General features: G+C 35.1%; 1 protein-coding gene across 1 annotated transcript; it reads left to right on the top strand.

The window, feature by feature from the left end:
• The first annotated feature begins 4,882 nt into the window (after positions 1 to 4,882).
• On the top strand, positions 4,883 to 10,479 carry LOC103426963 (probable serine/threonine-protein kinase PBL5). Its single transcript, XM_017330005.3, has 9 exons — positions 4,883 to 5,670; positions 5,866 to 6,008; positions 6,201 to 6,298; positions 7,134 to 7,339; positions 7,503 to 8,213; positions 8,336 to 8,484; positions 8,726 to 8,950; positions 9,125 to 9,274; positions 10,066 to 10,479. Exons 1-9 carry the CDS (start codon positions 5,496 to 5,498, stop codon positions 10,162 to 10,164), a joined length of 1,956 nt encoding a protein of 651 aa, XP_017185494.2. The 5' UTR covers positions 4,883 to 5,495; the 3' UTR covers positions 10,165 to 10,479.
• Positions 10,480 to 14,098: the final 3,619 nt, after the last annotated feature.

Below are 14,098 nucleotides of genomic sequence, written 5' to 3'. Positions count from 1 at the left end.
TTACGTGACTGATTTTTCACATAATGTTATACTTATGATTGGAGTTATTCATATTACAAAACACTTTGTAAAAATCATTTATGCAACAAATCAATAAAATATAATATTGTTTAGTCATTAAGTGATATAAAAATAGATGAACGGATCCGGTAAAAAAATTACTAACCGTCTATCTTTTTATTACAATTAATTAACCAAATAATCTTATTTTTAATTTTTTTTTACAAAAATAATTTTTACAAAGTAATTTATAATTTGAACAATTTTAATTATAAAATACGAAGTTTCATGAATGCATCACAACCTCCTCAATTTAATGAGTCAAGCTTCTCTCTTACCCGATATAGTTGCAATGAAAATAAATGTTTGGTCCTTGTGTCACCCACTTTATTGAAGGTTAGATTTTTCAACAAGTAAGAGCGTGGCATGTTACTCAACCACTCTTTTTGGTCAAGGGGCACTAGGTCACACCTTGCAAGCTTCCCCAAACTTTTAGGAGACTCAAAGGACTTGTTTTCTCCAATGTGAATTGACCATTGAGTTTGAGATCATTGTTTTCTCCAATGTGAATTGACTATTGAGTTGGAGATCATGAGCTTCAATATTCGGTAGCAACTAATCGAAAACCATACAGCGCTTCAGTAATCATCAACTAAAAAAATACTCAAACCATTTAATTGTTTTTTATTTAATACTAGAACGAGTTTCATAGTTCTATTCAGTATTTAGCATCAGAAAATCCTCAACAGTTTCTATGGCATGAACAAAGGTTCAATAGCTCACCTAACATACCCAAAATACACATAACTACCATAGTGAACATACCCAAAATACACATAACTACCTATTGACCTTAAAAACTACCTAGCCTACGTGGCGCGCATATTGAGTAATTAATAAGCTAACTATATCCTTCGGTCGAATACGGGGTTGGCCAACTCGTCGGCCTAGCTCAGCCGGGGAGTAAATGAATATTGATGTGGTGTTGGGTGTGTTGATGACTTCTTGATCTCGTGATTGTGGCTGAGGAAGGAACATGTCTTGGCTTTCAGGTTTTAGAGCTTGAAGACAAGGTTGCTAGTTTTACGAAGTTCAATATCAAATTCAATTGTCAGTGTGCCGAATGTAATAACCTGGTAACACCTTATTTCGTTGAGAATGCTGATAAGATGACCTCTACCAACAAAGACTCGGAAATCCTTGTTGACCGAAACATGGATAAATAACCAGTCGGTCTCAAAGTAGTGTTGTTTATCTAAACTGAAGATGCTCTTCGGTCGGCTGATTCCATGGCTCCAGTGCTATTTATCTAAATTGAAGATGTTGTCAGTTGCTTCCACAGTGCTCTTTATCCAAACTGTAGATGTGTTGGCGAGAAAAAAGAAAATAAAAATCTCAAGGTGTTTGAGAGGTTTGCGCACGGCAGTTGTGTGTTGAATTGGAGGGGTTTGAATGATGCACTCCCTCTCTATTTATAGTAGCGATTTCCACAATAACCGAACTAGAATTTTACTCGGACTGGAATTCTCCATCCCAATCTGATTTGGCCTCGACCAATCTTAACTTCTATAAGATTTTGAACCAAGCTCTTTAATCATTCAGATTCAACCCTTGACTTTCGGCATCATTTTTGATTCAGAAGCTTTTAGCCTGTGAAGAATCCCTATTGAATTAGGATTCGACCACTCTACCTTTATCTAGGCGAAAATCACATTCTGATAGGATTTGGCCGAACTTTATTGGGCTCGGCCCATGGCAGAAAATATTCTCGATACTCCTTATTGGACTGAGAGCAACTCCAGGTTCGGCCCAAAGTGTTATTTTGGGCCAAAAAACTACCATACTTACTATGTGTATTTTGTATGTTAGGTGGGTCGAATGTTTTTAATTTAATACTAGAACGAGTTCCATAGTTTTATTCACATGAATGGTGGAGAGAATACAAGTGTAGAGAACCAAGAGTGAAAAAGAGATATAGAGAAAGGTTATGAGGTTTAGCATAAGAGTTTTCAATAAGTTCTTGTAACCGAGTTGTTATTCTTGATAGTGCAGGTGATTTCTCAAGAGAGATCACACAGGGAGTAGTCAAATCCAAACACTAAATTTTTTTGTGTTCATAAGTGGCGTGTTTCATATATTCGTATAGCATTATCTTATAAATTTGCATAACACTGAAGAATATCAATAAACAAAATCAACTAAAAGTATTAAAATCTACAATAAGAAGAAGCAAATGAAGTGCAAATGGAACGACTCATTGCACTTTCCAACTTGACGCAAAATATTTTCAACTTGAAAATGAAAAGAAAAAAGTAAATCCATAATAAAATGAAAGAATAGATTGATACATTTGACTATAACAAAACATAGACAACAACTCAGGGTCTAAATATGTAGAAATGGAAAATATAAATGCGATGTAGATGTAGTGTCTGATTTGGCTGAAAATTGTGTAACTTTGACTCCATTAGCAACATTAATTTGATACAAAATCCCATCACTATACATTTCCCAATTGAACCAGGACAGGATTAACGCTAAACTTACTTGATCACCTTCCCATGAATGGACAAATGAGAATTAGCAAACGTTAGATCATAGTGGATGAGATATATATTTAGTATTATTAGAATGTGACACCTACACATAGATAATTATCTGACTTTGTAAAAATTTTCAGTGCGCCAAGAACATGGCTTAGTATATTAAGTGTTATAATACAAGTGGTAATTATTTTTTTCGATTATCTAACCACTTGTATTATGACACTTAGTGTACATGCTCATGTTCTCGGCAACTTGAAAAATCTCTCCTGGCTTTAAATGAACTATCATTTTTAAGTTAAGTTTTAATTAAGAAGGCTATAGTTATTTTCTACTCTAATCATACTCTCTAGCAAGAAAGTCCTCACTATGTGCCATTAGAATGAATTTTTTTAGGCAATGTTAAAACAATAATCGTTAATAATAAGCGCCACCAAGGGTCCAGTTGCGTGAAATCTATGTCTATTTGTGGATCCAGTAGTGGTAGCGTAACTTTGTTGTGGCTCGCTTGGTCTATTGTAAAGATAAGACACATGATTATAGTAATTTTTTTTTTAACTCCTCTTCAAATTTTAGTTTAAGAGCTCATTTAAGAATCTCAATGTCGATCCTGGATCTGACACATCAAAATATTCACATCACTCTTTGCGTAGATTGATTTTAATTGAGCTCTTTATACTCTAATAACATTGTTCTCTTACAAGTATTTTTACATGATTTAACCTTGGTTTTACAGATGATAAGAATTCTATCACTTATCTGTGAAGAATGACATAAAACATAGATTTTCTTTATTCAGGTAACACGCAGATTCCTAAAAAAAATAAAAAAAAATAAAAATTAGTTTTTAGCAAAAGGACGAGTTACTTTCACTTTCAGTTCATATCTTGCCAGTAGCAGGCACGGATGATCGGCAGTCGGCACAACCATATTCTAGCTTTGTTTATAGTACCAAGGAAACTGAACTTTTATCGAAATTCAGGCATTGTTCCAAACGTATGTGGAAATCTGTAACCTATAAATTATATTCTGTTTATTTTTCATTACGACAAGTTTAACTTACCAAAAAAACATGCGTGCCAAAGTTGTGTTGACAGGTCCAATGGGGAACTTTGGTATCCAAACTTGTATCGAGCCAAACTACACGCTTGGCTCTCAATGAATAATAAGTAAATGTGACATGATTATTTATAGTGTTCTGGAAAATTAGATACTTTGAATTTTTTAATTGTTAAATATTTGGACAAGAACACAAAAAATGGGATTTAATAATTAAAAGACCTGAAAGATAAAATATGTCGGAGAAATTTTGACATGCGACATCTGAATTAGAAACAAGCACATATGACTCAATGTCGATTCTGTAATTTGGCCTGCTAAAATTAGTTCCAAATTCCAATATGTTCCCATCTTCCAGCCACTAAATTTGTGGTCAATTAACAATTGAATAATCTGGGATTATTAGAATGTGGGCTTATTATTTTAAACTATTTAAAATAATGAGCTTGAACAGAACCAACTCAACCCAAGCTGATCCCTATAATTTTTTTAAGTCAAACCAGTCCTATATATCAAACGTGAATATCTTATTTACTGAGAGTACTTATAAATTTTTTTTTTTTAAAAGACAGATAGAATGACAAATTAGGAGTGGACGTATTTTCCTAATAGATATTTTTTTATGGAACTTTAACGAAAAGCACCTGGTACTGTTTACTTTAACGAAAAACTACATTTTTATACTAAAACGTCAATCCTGGTACTATTCACTTTACCATTTATTTTGTCCTTATCATTAAAACTCAAAGTTTTCAGGCCTTTTTCATTAGTTTTCTATTTTTTTTTATTGACACGATGATATTAATTTTAAACTTTTCCAACTTACAAGAGGTGTTTCAAATCAAACACAGTAGAATGTTTTCATGCTTTGATTATACAATAATGTATTTATAAGAAGGGGTGGAGGATAAATTCATATCGAATTCATCATTAAGAGATTTAGATCTAAAATCTCTTACTTACAACTAATTAGAAACACCATAAGACGGTAGTATGAAGTGAACATTGCTGATTTGATATTTTAAATAGTAACAAAATCATGACAAAAGTGACAATGGGCTGCGAAAAAAAGTCTTCCTCCTAACAAATGTCGATTACATGATGCTGTCTTAGGTTAGTGGTGATATAACCCACCTACGTTCTATATACTGTTAAGATCAAACAGAAGAAAATCCAAATCAAACCTTTTGATTATTTTTACACACAGAAATTCATAAATAAATGGATTACCTACAAGAACAAAACTCAGAGTGCCTAGGTATTATCAATGATCCCCTAGTGTTCTGGTTTGAGGGACAGCAATTAAATTACAGTTCATGCATCATAATCAAGCTTAGCATTGGTATTAACAACATACTAAACAAAAGCTAATTACATACTCTCCCTAGCTATTCTCCACAACTCGAAGAACAAACACCCCCCTGCAGGAACCATTCTCGGATATCCGAATATGCGGTCGAACTAACTCTCTGAGGCCCCTGATCTTGGATTCGCCACTACTATATTTCCTTACTCGGATTCTTTTCTGACGTTCTAATTCTACGGAATCAGCAGAATGTCACTGATCGATAAAAGAATCCTCTTTTATCATATTCTCTCAGTAAAATACCTCTCTCATTTTCCTATCAATTGCTATATTATTGTGTTAGTTTCTTCCCTGCTATAAGTATATACATATATGTGTGTGTGTGTGTAATTATTATGTACATATATATCCCAATGTACATAGAACAATAGAAGTCTACATGCAACATAAAACTAAGCAATAATTTGGGAACCAGTTCAACAGACATACGGTTTTGTACTTTCATTTTGTCAATCTTCTCTTCTGTACTGTATCGTTGTTTTGAAAATTCATTAGGAGAACTACTTCGAGTTCTAGAAAAAAAAATCATGGCAGCGGAAGTTCAGAAAGTAGTGGTGATCCAGGATGCATCCAAAGACTTTGTTAGTTCGTGCGCAATCCAATGGGTCCTGCAGAGCTTATCCCTTAAGCCTGGGGATGAGCTTACTCTTCTTTCGGTTCTTCACCAGGTTAATAACCCTAGTAGGTTAGCTGGGAGACTGTGTAAGAATTCATGCTTTTGTTTTCCTAATAAAACGAAGAAAATAAAGTCCGAAAGTATGATAAACATAATCACCAATTAATATGATGAAAAAAAAATTTAGTTCTATTCTATGATTCTATCACAAGAACAGATTTTGCTAACTTTTTATTTCCCCCAATACCCCATTTCTCCACCTTCTCTATCCTCTTTCTCAGTGGGATACAGAACCAAGATGGACTCGAGTTCATTTATCGGAACCAACCAGAAAGTCATAGAAGAAGAGGTTGAGAGGAAAACGGAGGAGTATCGTAGCAAAGAGGAGATCACCATGATATCTAACATGTGTAAAAGATTGAATGTGAGAGAAGATTTCCGGTCACTATTTCTTACAACATGGAGATTACCTGCTGTTTGTTAAAGATATGTTTGATCCATTTAATTCCTCTAGTTCTGCTATACTATCTATCATACCATTGCATTTTCCGCTCGGAACTTTTCTTCAGCCTCTTTTGTTAATCATAGGGATCATTTTGTGGATGACATTTCTCAGGTTGAATTCAACATGAAGGTGGTTGCTGGTCCCTCTTCGAAGATGGTTGCTGTAGAGGCTGCGATAAGATTAGGAGCAACATGGGTAATTCTTGATAGGTCAGCCATTAATAGATTTGAAGAATCTGAAATTGTTCTCCTTCATTCATTCGCAGCAGTACTCATCCAGCCTTGTTTCACCCTTCATTTAGCAAAACAAATAAAGGTCGTACCCAGTGCACAAGGCTCCCGCTTTACGCAGGGTCTGGGAGAGGTGAATGTTGGCTAGCCTTACCCCCATTTATGGAGAGGCTGCTCCCAAGTCTCGAACCCGAGACCTACCGCTCATGGGCGAGGCACTTGCCATCGCACCAAGTGCGACCTCTTCATTTAGCAAAACAAATAAAAACAGATAATAAACTGTTAATGAGCTAAAATGTATCCGAAATATCAAAAACATGTATCGAATTGATGAATTTGTGTTATCAATTAGTCAATCATTTGATGAATGATTAAATCTTTGATGGTAGTTATGGTTCAAATTGAAGAGAACATAGTTAAGATACTGTCTGAAATGTGAACTCTGATGCCACCATATTATTTGTTAACATGCGTATTTTCTGATAGGCGATAATTGATCGCTGCTTGATACATCAAGATCTTCTGTGATCTCTAGTATACTTGTAAATCAAGAGATTGTATATGTATAGAATGATAATTCAACCCTCCAAAGTATCGAGGGATTAAAGTACAAATCTTTTATTTTTAAACTAGATGATGAAAAATCATGCTACTACCGATGAAGCTTCGTAATCCCTTGAAACTAGCAAACTTTCAAAGCTTGTTAAGTAAAATTATGTTTATTACTAAAAAAACTGCAATATGGAAACAATACAACGTAAGAGAACATAGAGACACCAACCTTTGAATAGCTTGTTCTGATTTGATGATGCAGGCAGATGAAGAAAGAGAAGCAATTCTTCATGGAGAAGTTGCCATGTGGTATATCGAGGATGAAACGTAATTCTGTTGAACAATTGAGAGGGCCAAAAGCAATTGGGAACATCAGCAAACCAGTCGCCAAAAGACCCAGTAAAAGCTCCCATATAAGATATGATGAAATGATACCAGGAAACCCAGAGGAAGGAATTTCTCCTAAAAGTAAGAAATTTAATCACTACTCGTACAATCTAGGACTCGAAGTTCCAAGTTCATGGATTAAATTTACTATCAAAAGAGATTTTTCACTATATTATCACACATAACTGCACATTCTTATGGTCGGTACCAAATGCAACTTGACTAAGAGTGCACATTGTTTCAGAATCTCCGAGTCCTCGCACTAGCAGTTTTGGAAAGGAACAAGATGGTTGTGGAGACCCGTGGTCTAACTATAGGAAATCTACATCAACAAGTGATCTGTATCTTGCAAGTAGAGTGTCAACTTCAACTCTGGGGAATACTGACCTATTTAATCCTGGTTTTGCCCGTAATTATGATGAGGAAGAAAGCTCAACAAATGCTGAAAGAGGAAAAGCAGGAAAGCGGTCCCCATTTCCACTTGCAGAGATTCAAGCAAGGGATCAAAAGGAAACACATAATGCTGGGAGTCCCGATGAACAGAAACAGCATAGCTACAAGGACGATTGGATAGGAGAATGTCGAATAGATGAAGAATTTAAAAATTCAGTATGCACGGGTTGCAAGAATAAACGGCCCACTATTGGATGGAAGAGAGACTTTACCTATGCAGACCTCCTAGCTGCTACGGATGGGTTTTCCGACAATAATTTCCTGTCTGAAGGTGGATTTGGTTCCGTCTACAGAGGAGAACTTAATGGGCTTAAGATTGCTGTTAAGCAGCATAAGAAAGCAAGCTGCCAAGGCGAGAAAGAATTTGAGTCTGAAGTTCATGTACTCAGTAAGGCAAGACATGAGAATTTGGTAATGCTGTTAGGATCATGCTCAGAGGGAAGCAAGAGGCTGCTTGTTTACGAATATGTTTGCAATGGTTCGTTGGATCATCATCTATCGAGTAAGTTGCAAACAACTTAGAAGAACCCGTAATTTTGGAAAAAATCAAGTGTTTTCCTTCATATTTCAGGATAGAGAAGTCTAACCCTAAATGCTGCATAACTTTTTTCTAATTTCATGCAGAACACAACAGAAGACCTCTCGGTTGGGATAAGAAGATAAAAATTGCTACTGGAGCTGCAAAAGGCTTACTATACCTGCATCAAAACAACATCATCCACAGAGATGTGAGACCGAACAACATCCTCGTGACACACGATCATGAAGCACTGGTAACTAAACCCGATATGTCTGCCCTTAATATCAGCTTTACGAACCTATAACATTACCGTTAATACGTGACTCGAATTTGTTATATGAAACGTCATGTATTCTTCCTAACACAGTTTCTAAACCGAATAACCTAACCTATGGCATTTTAACAAAACTATCTGAGGCAGGTGCACATCCTACTTTCTAATATTAACCAAAATACCTACGTTCATGCTTCGTCTAACATGTTCTATGCAACAGCTAGGAGATTTTGGTCTTGCAAGAACTCAACATGAAGACTCAGATCGATCATCAGATACAACGAGAGTTGTCGGAACTCTGGGATATTTGGCACCAGAATATGCCGAAAATGGGAAAGTGTCAACTAAGACAGATGTTTATGCTTTCGGGGTCATTCTATTACAGCTCATCACAGGGCTGAGGTCTACTGACAAGAGGCTTGGAGGAAAAAGTCTTGTGGGATGGGTAAGAGCTTCCATAATTCTAAAAATATATCCACCACTGGTCATTACTTGTTACACAAGGAAACTTTAATTACTAATAACAAACAGATTACTAAGAAAAGGAGCAGCCTTCTAGTATGTCACTTCACATTCCATTTATTATTTTGAACTAACAATTCTATAACTTTCTTGCCAGGCAAGACCACTTTTAAAAGAAAGGAACTACCCAGATTTAATCGATCCGAGGAATGTGGATTGCCATGATGTTCACCAGCTCTATTGGATGGTTCGGGTAGCTGAAAAATGTCTCAGCAGGGATCCACACAACAGATTAACTATGGATGCTGTAAGTCCACCTGATAGTAGACTCTGATAATTTCGTCTGTATATCTAGTCCTTCAACACAACAGCTGCAACATAAAGCATCAACCTAGGACAAAAGTTGAATGCATATAAATAAATAGTGGAACAAGCATGAAGATAAATATCAAATATTGGATATATACCAACTGCTACATGACACATAAAAAAAAGTGAAACCAAATATGAAAAAAAAGGAGCAATTACTAGACACGCAAAACTAAATTACATTGATGATCACATGTCTAAGAATCTAATACATATGCATCCCACATATAATGCAGGACGGCCAAGAATATGGTTAGTTTTGTATGGCTAAGTAACATTATTGAAAGAAGAGAAAAAAAAAAAAAATACTAACCCAACAATTGACATTGGCCTCGTTTGGTATCTATGATTGGAAGTGTATATCACTTAATTAAGGTACGTTAAAGGAAGAAGTGAAAATTATGTCCAACTAAAAGGGATAAGATCAATTACTCATGAACAAAACTTATCCATTACAATCCATCCCTTAGAAGGGACGACTTTCCTTTGTGTCTAATCCCCTTCAAATGAAAAATCATTCACTTCTACCTTCAATATGCTTTGAAATTCAGTGGCTATCCGTTCCTATTCAGTCCTAGACTCCAAACAAGACTTGCAGTACTCTAATTTGCTCATCAATCATATTAATTCTACACATTATATAACCCTAATTTTAAAAGGAACCTACCTACCTACCTGGGGCAAAAGAAATCTGATGGGTTTGGTTTTGTATTTGTGGTGCAATGGCAGGTGGTGAATGCTTTGACTTCCTTGAATGCCGCCAATCCAGTTTGTTGCATTGGAGACTTCTCACCAGCACAATCTGAGTCAGCAGGAAGCATTCCTTGATCTTCTGAATCGCATGGTACCGTATTAGCATAGAAATTACTCCCACCAAAGACTACATGCATCCCAACTCTACTATTCCGTCAGAAACAGAAAGGTCTACCGTTTCTACAGTCTCTGAGAATTCCCCCTTGGGTAGTAATTCTGCAAGTACCAAAGACAAGAGAGAAACGACATCAGAATAATAGTAATAATAATAATAATGGTGAGATCTTCTTTACGGAAAATAATTTCTACACACGTCTTTTTTCCTTAAGCACGCACTCTTGTCTCGTAATTCTTTTTTTATTTATACAATGGGAAGATCTCTACGCGCAAGTCATGGGGAGAAAAAGAGTGCAGAACTTAATCGAGCTTTTTGGGTTGTACTTACACCGGTATACTGATAGGGATTTTAACACACACACAAAAGGGTTAAAACACCTATAATACTTGCAAGAATGATATGGATATTGTAGTATAAATGATTCTCACAAGGTCGTTTTGCACAAAGATTATTAAATAATTCGAAGCAAACTAAATTCTAATTAATTATTGTAAAATAGAAATTTGAGATTATTGATTTTTATGACCTAATTTAATAAAACGAATTTAATTAATAAAAATAAAACAATCTGCAATATTAAAGTTGAAGAAAAAGGAAACAATTTTGTAGAAATCAAAGTACGTAAGAAAGCACTAGGGTTTCGCCGTCACCTGAACAATCCTATATAGTTCTTCCAAATTACTTATGACATATACATGCATATTTCGAAGGTTAGATTTTTCTAATATATGCCTACTTAGACCCCCAATATAGAGCGTATATCAAACATGCAATCCGTCTATGGTATTCAGATCAAATTTAAACATGCATGACACATTAAGTTTTGTGAAACCTTTTGAACAATAATGCAACCCTTAGGATGTGGTATTCATCATAAGCGAACTTGCACATATTAATCACAAGAAGCCTTCAGGGACCAATGGTCGTACCCAATGCACAAGACTCCCGCTTTACGCAGGGTCTGGGAGAGGTGAATGTCAGACCCTGCGTAAAGCGCGAGCCTTGTGCACTGAGTACGACCATTGGTCCCTGAAGCCTTCAGGGACCAATATCTGATCAAAATTGCATCAAATTACTTTTCTAAACATCCTAATGGTGATCAAGCATCAAGACAATTAGATAGTTTAAATTAGTGATTAATAATTCGAAAACCTGCATGCATATAATCATAAGCAAATTGAAGAGAAACTACATATTCTTGCCAAGGCTCGTGGCCTCACCCTAGCAAAAAGAGAATTAGTTACGCATATTCATAATAGGAATCACAAAGTTCTTTATTGAAATAATAAAAAATCGAAAACACCTAGAATGGAAAAAGTCTGAAAATCTCTACGCTTGACCAATTTCCTCTCTTCAAGAACGCACGGAGAAGAAGAATGAAGAAGAATAAAGCCGGCCAAGCTTATTTAACCTAGTAGAAATTAAATCTTCCTAATCAAAAGGTCTTCCAATCCAACTAGGAAACTAAATACTAGAATCAAATAGGAAACATAACCCTAAATTAAATGGTAAAATTCACCTAAAATCTGAATAGCCACGTTTTGAACCCTAAACAAATCCAAAACCGCCCAGGATAGCTGGATTTAAGGTTTGAAATATTCTGAACACTTATCCAAAAGGCCATGAACCCATCAGAAGTCATCTTGGGCTCTAAAAACGCAATTTAAGCCCAAAAACGTCATTTTCCAGCACTACACCCTACTACTTTATTCTATCGTCAAAAAATAATCGCTTGGTAGAAAAATCTCAAATTTTGACACGAACACGCAAGAGACACACGAACGTCCTCCAATTTTAATCACTCCAAAATTCATCCGTTTGATCATGTTTTGCTCCTGAGAAAGTCAGATGTCCTATATTGAAAATATAAATCAAAGTATCAAAATAATTACCAAAACATACTAAAAATAGAGTAAAATATAAAATATGAAATTGACTCATCAGGTACCTGTCCATTGCAAAAGGCTGGAACGTTCTAATTTCATATGTTTATTCATCCGTTTGATATGCATTATTTATTTTTCCTGGATATTTGTTATCTTTTTAATTCAAACCATATATAATTTTCTTTTCACACATCTTTTTTTTTTCATCGTTAAACTTTGAGGGTTTCATTCACATGGATGTTGTAATGACAAAATTTTAAGGGTGCGTTTTATAACTATTTTGTTTTTAGTTTTCACTTTTTACTTTTTTTGTGCTGGAGATAAGATGACATCATATGAAAGAAAAGAGCGAAAAAGAAGGGTCATGGAGATAAGGGGAAAAAATAAGGAAGAACGGATAAAAACAAAACTTTAAAATTGAAACCAACCTAAATTAGATTTTGGTTTTTGGTTTTATTTTGTTAGATTTTCCTCGTACATTTTTTCTACCTCTCTCCCATCATCTTTCATGACTATTTTTCGAACCTCCTTAGTCCTTTTACCTATATAGTTCCCCTTCGTCAGTAACACGAAAAATAAAAACCAAATGATTGCAAATTATTTTTCTCTTTTCAATTTTTTTTTCAACTATTTTTCTTTTTTCAGTTGTAAGTCTATGTTTATTTCTATTCTTTGGTTTATTTATTTATTTATTCAATCTCAAAATATATGAATGAAACAATAGTTTGCAAAAGGAGAAAGGAGTGCAGAATCACTTCTCATCAAGAAAAAAGAAAATTTTTATGTTGCTCCAGAGTATCTCATACTTCAAAGCAGTGTAGAAGGATTTCTGTGATGCTTCAGCATCGATAAATATTAGCTTTTGTACTTTTAAACAAAAATTTAATGGTTAACGCATCCAGAATATCTCATTCCGATTTATAACAGTTTATAGGTTCTAGAAAGTACCATATACTCAAAAGTCTCTTTCCCAATTAAGAGTAAGTCCATCCCTAAGGACTTTGTGCCAGCACTCAGCGCATTTATCCACTCTAGTGAACAATAATAGACTCCAATAAACAGTAATAGGCTAATGCATCTCCACCCCTAAAAAAATGAGTTGGCACCAGTGAAAAAATACACTGACATAAACGATCTCCACCCCTACAAAATGCGCTGGCACTCAGACTATTTAAACTATTTTTAAATTTTTTCTAAAAGAATAAAAAAATAAAATAATTTTAATTTCGGATAGGATTTTCAATGAGCTTTCACGAAGACATTTTTTTCTCTCTTAAAGTGTAGAAAATATTGAAATGTAGATAGTATAGAAAGTGTCGAAAATATTGAAATGTGGTGTAAGGTGGAAGATGAGGGTTAGGTATAGAAAAAAAAAACTTTTCTAAAATTTTACTGTATTTTTAATTTTTTTTTTGTATTTGTTTATAATTCTTAATTAATTTTAATGTAGTTAATTAATCCGGACCGTTAGATTTGAAAAATATTCAAATCCAAGAGCGAAGGATCTGCCACGTGGCCAACGGTCATAAATCTGACCGTTGGGCCCTTTTTTTTTTGCTCTTAGGTCTGTAAAAAATGGGCTGGTCTGTTGCCTGGCTTGGGCTGGGTGCCAAGTAGCCCGACGGGCTGGAGTGGATTCCTTGACCCTCAGCTTGATATTTGGACTGGGTGCTGAGCAAAGTTCACTCTGGTGGACTCCCTCTAACAAGAGATAGAACGATGGCTATAGTCTATTGGGATCCCTCCAGCCTCTCTCAGAGCATTTCTGCCCATTTTGGAGGATTTGGACATAGGACTAGACTTATGGTACATGGCTGTTTGTATTCACTTTATACCCATTATGAACAGTAACTGACATGGGTGTTACTCTCTCAAAGATTTACTTATTTTTTAATGTCTAATTCAGTTATTTAATAATTACTGGATTAATTTAGAATAGGTGGCTATGCTTATGTCACGTGTCCATGTCTATCATAAGTCTTGTTAGGTTTTCAAGTCAATTTTA

The sequence above is a fragment of the Malus domestica genome, chromosome 02 (genome assembly GCF_042453785.1).
Source record: "Malus domestica chromosome 02, GDT2T_hap1".
NCBI lineage: Eukaryota > Viridiplantae > Streptophyta > Magnoliopsida > Rosales > Rosaceae > Malus > Malus domestica.
Note: the sequence above shows the minus strand (reverse complement) of the source record. Positions and strands in the feature narration are given on the sequence as shown.

What these genes read in the sequence shown, in the direction of transcription:
- LOC103426963 (XM_017330005.3), top strand. Translation starts at nt 5,496, where the DNA reads ATGGCAGCGGAAGTTCAGAAAGTAGTGGTGATCCAGGATGCATCCAAA. An exon ending in TAGGTTAGCTGGGAGACTGT is followed by an intron (nt 5,671 to 5,865) that starts GTAAGAATTCAT and finishes CCTCTTTCTCAG; the next exon opens with TGGGATACAGAACCAAGATG. An exon ending in CACACGATCATGAAGCACTG is followed by an intron (nt 8,485 to 8,725) that starts GTAACTAAACCC and finishes TCTATGCAACAG; the next exon opens with CTAGGAGATTTTGGTCTTGC.